This window comes from Egretta garzetta, unplaced genomic scaffold (genome assembly GCF_000687185.1).
Source record: "Egretta garzetta isolate BGI_Z169 unplaced genomic scaffold, ASM68718v1 scaffold284, whole genome shotgun sequence".
Taxonomy (NCBI): Eukaryota; Metazoa; Chordata; class Aves; order Pelecaniformes; family Ardeidae; genus Egretta; species Egretta garzetta.
The window spans coordinates 122,657-126,427 of NW_009259498.1; the positions used below are offsets into that span (position 1 = coordinate 122,657).

At 58.9% G+C, this 3,771-nt stretch overlaps 1 protein-coding gene across 1 annotated transcript in view; it reads right to left on the minus strand.

Moving 5' to 3' along the window:
- The window catches only part of ZNF469 (zinc finger protein 469), a 13,049-nt gene that overhangs the window by 5,777 nt on the left and 3,501 nt on the right, over window positions 1-3,771 (minus strand). The window contains 3 exon segments of the mRNA XM_035892968.1: window positions 6-2,094; window positions 2,097-3,280; window positions 3,282-3,762. Of these exon segments, the coding sequence (XP_035748861.1) occupies window positions 6-2,094; window positions 2,097-3,280; window positions 3,282-3,762 (3,754 nt within the window).

The window sequence follows — 3,771 nt, forward strand, 5'->3', positions numbered from 1 at the left end:
TCAGCAGGGATGCGCCGTATTTCTTCTCATCCGAGAGCTGAGTGCCAAAGCTGGGGACCTCTCCTCCCTCCGCCCCACCGCTTCGCAAGCATTTGGGGTGAGAAAAATTGGTTGGCAAGGGCAGGCTGGTTGGAGATTCGCCCATGTAGTGACAACCATTGAGGGGCTTCTTGCCATTTCCTTCTCTGGGAACCTTTGCATTGACTGTGCCAGCTTTCGCCTCCGGCAGCAGGCGGTGATCCTGGTGGAGATCCTCCTGGGAGTGACTGGGGGGGCTGGTGGGACTTGTGGAAGCGCTGCGCAAGGGTTGTGCCCCCAGCCCCACCTGATTCCTTTCCAGTCTCTCTGCTGCTGGACTGCCCAGCGTTTCTTTCTCGAGCAAACTACGGCTTAAATGGGATTGCTCATGTTTTTTAAATGCCAAGGTCGCTTTGTTTTTATCTTGCTCCTGCTCTTCCATGAGCTGATCAGCTTTCTTCCCTTGCCCTGGCAGCGGGGTCACCGCTGTGTTTTTGAGTGGCGAGAGGTCATTACGCTCTTGGGAAACACCATCTGCACAGATATTAATGTCATTTGGCTCCACATGTTCATTTGCTAAGTGCTGCAGCTCCATTACATTATTTTGCAGCTCTGGCTTCGCCAACGTGGATTGTTTTGCACGGTAAGAGCCCATTGCACTGAATGACTCCAGCTGCTCGCATCCACCGGAGAAAAGCACAGCCTCTTTCGCTGGGGCAGCAATCTTTTCCACATTGCCTCCAACAGGGGCATTCCCTTCCCCTTGGGCAGGGCAGTATGTCCGATTTTCCCCTTCCAAGGCACCACCGCTCTCCTCGTTCTGCTCCGTCTGGGCGTGGGTGGTGGCAGAGGGGTGGCTGGGAGCAAGCAGCATGGGGAAGCACGGCATCAACAGCTCCTCTTCGTTGCTCTTCACTGTTCGGGCAACGAAGAGCTGGAGCTGCTGCAGAGGGTTGGCAGCCATCTCCTGGGACGCCAATGTCTTCTGGGAGCCGCAGTCGCTCTCCTTGGGCAGGCTCAGCATATCGAACAGCAGCACTTTTTGCTTGCTGGCTTTGTCACTGGCTCCGGGGGCTGGATAGGCGGTGGGGCTCTTCCTCTCCTCCGTTTCTTCCATCGACACAGACCCACCACCATCCCCTTTGAAGTCCACGGTGCTTGTTGCCGTTTTGGGTGACTCGGGCCTGCTTGGGGGTCTTTCTTCTGTATCTGGGACCTCTTTGATACGAGGCGAAAAGGCGAGATCCAAGGCTGGGGTGGGATCTTGCTGAAAGCCAAATTCAGGTTTATGGTTTGGAAGGTGGCCATCGAACTTCTCCAGCTCTGCAGCATCAGGAAACCTTTCATCTGCTTTCCCCGGTGCAGGGAAGGTCTCGGCACTGTGCTGGCATGGCAGGGGGTCTTTGGTCCCTTCTGCTGCCTCTAGGGTCTTGGGGAACACGGTGGCAACAGGGGGGCTTTTTGTCACAGGGTCTGTGTAGATGGGAGCCTCTGTTCGGTCTGGTGTACGTGAGCCAGGTAGACTTTTGGAGGAAGACCCATTTTCTGTCCTTCCAGCACCACCTTCCTTGGCATCTGGAGCTCCCTGGAGCTGCTCGCCGCTGTCTTTGGAGCAGAAACGGCCCGCAGCGAGCGGGGCTGGCGTGCACATTCCTGCCTCCAGCGAGCCCAGCTCCACCGGGCAGGGCCAAGGCTCCCTGGGTCTCTTGTAGTCCCCATGGGTGCTTGTGATGGCTGGCTTCTCCCCTTCCAGCCTCTCCCCAATGCAGCCACCCAGCTCGTCTGCCAAAAACAGCCCTTTCTGCCGGCCTGACTCTTGCTCGATGGGCAGTGGTGGGAACTGCTCAGCCGCCTGCCCTCGCAGGTGGGCAGCACCGTGTTGCTCGGGTTTCGGAAGGGAGACGGCTGCCTCGCTGTCCAGCTTGCTGGTTTGCAGTTGACTTTCCAGCTCTGTCACTAATCGCTTGATCTCCAGCTCATCGTCTGATATGTTGTTCATAAAAGTCACGTTATAATCCGTTATCCTGTCCGGCAGTGGCAGGGGGGGGGTGGGGGTGGGGGGGGGGCGTCCTAAATTGGAGCCACCTCCTCTATGAGGGACCAGTCCTTCTCCGGCATGAACGGTGGGTACGGTTGCTCAAATGGCAGCGGCTTGCTGGGGGGATTGCCAGGGCAGGTGAATGCTGGCACGTAACCGTCCTTGCTCGCAGAAACACCCTCATACAGGGGCGGATCAAACTCGGTGACGGGAAGCTCTCCAAATATCGAAGAGGAATCGAAGCTGAGAGGGGAGGAGACCTTGCCCTGTGGTGTTTCTGTGGTGTAGGGAGAGATGGTGGCGTGCTTCTGCTCCAAGGAGCTGGTGTTGATGTCATCCCGGCATAAGTACATGTCATCCATGTGCGAGGAGCCCAAGGCGGGGGGCTTTGAGAAGAGGTGGTCATCGTAGTGACTGGGAAGGCCTTTGGGATCGAAAAACGCATTGCTGTCGCTGCTGACGTATGGATCGGGTGCCTTGGCAGTGAGCATCATCCCCACTGCATCCCCCCCGTATGGGGCAACTGGCGTGGGACAGTCCTTCCGACCATCACAGAGCCCGTGCACCTTCAAGTATTTGATGCCCGCTTCCGAGTAGGCAGCACTCGCGTCGCCAGGGCTAGCTTCGTTACCGCCGTGGGATGGAGCAATTAGCTCTTCTGCGTGGTACTTCAGCCCATCGCTTGTGAAAGGGGTGAACTGATGCCTCTGGTTGACCACGGCCAGCTCGGGTGAGTCCCGCGCCTCCAGGGTGGGTTCTCCTGCCTCAGCTGCCTGCTTCGTTACTTTTTTGGGCTCTTCTGCCCCCTCCTTGCAGGGGAGCTCGATGGGGCTCCTGCCTGAGGTGGCCGTGCTGGGCAGCTGCCCTTCCCGGGGCTGTGGCAATGGCTCCTCCTTCGGACAGTCCATTGTGGCAACGTCTGGTTCAGCACTTGGACGTGTTCTGGAGCCCGCCAGCAAAGGTTTGGCTGAGCCAAACCGCCTGGTTCCCCTGGAAAGCTCCTCTTTGCTCTTCTGACGCTTCTTTGGGCTCCTGTCCTTGGGAAGGCTGGGAGAAGCCCGTGGCGCGTGTGCGGGGCTGCCCGAGCGCCTCCTCCTCTGCGTGCCCCCCTTCTCGCTGCCCGCGTTGGCCCCATCGGCACGGGGCGGGCTGCTGCCCGTCTCGCTGGGTACGCCACCGCTGCGGTTGCTGCCAGTAGACGACTGGCTGGGCCACCTTTGTTCTCGGGTCTTTCTCTTTGGGTCTCTCGCTTCTTCCTGGGCGTTTCTTGCTAAAGCTGTGCTTAGTCCTCCCAATGAATCCCGTGCCGTGCTTCTTCCTCCCCCGGAGCTTGCTGCACTCTGCCCCATCATCATCCGAGTCAGAGACATAGTCGTACTCCCGAAACCTGCCCTCCTTGGCGGCTGGCACCGGCTTCTCGGTGGCCTGGGGGAACTGTGCCTGCTTGCCGCTCTTCACCTGCAGTTTGTGGAGCTTGTTCTTCTGCTGCACGATCTTGTGAATGAGCTCCTTGCTCCATGTCCCACTTCGGGGCTTCCGCTTCTTCACGTCCTTCATGGAGAACCGGGGTGGCTTGGAGCCCTTGGTGGCAACACCCAGCTCCACCTCGCTCTTCGCTGGAGGCTCCTGGCTGAGCTTCCTAGGAGGCTTTTGGCCGGAGGTGGACTTGGAGGAGGTGGTGGCTGGGGGGGCACTGTTCCTCCTGCCTGCTCGCA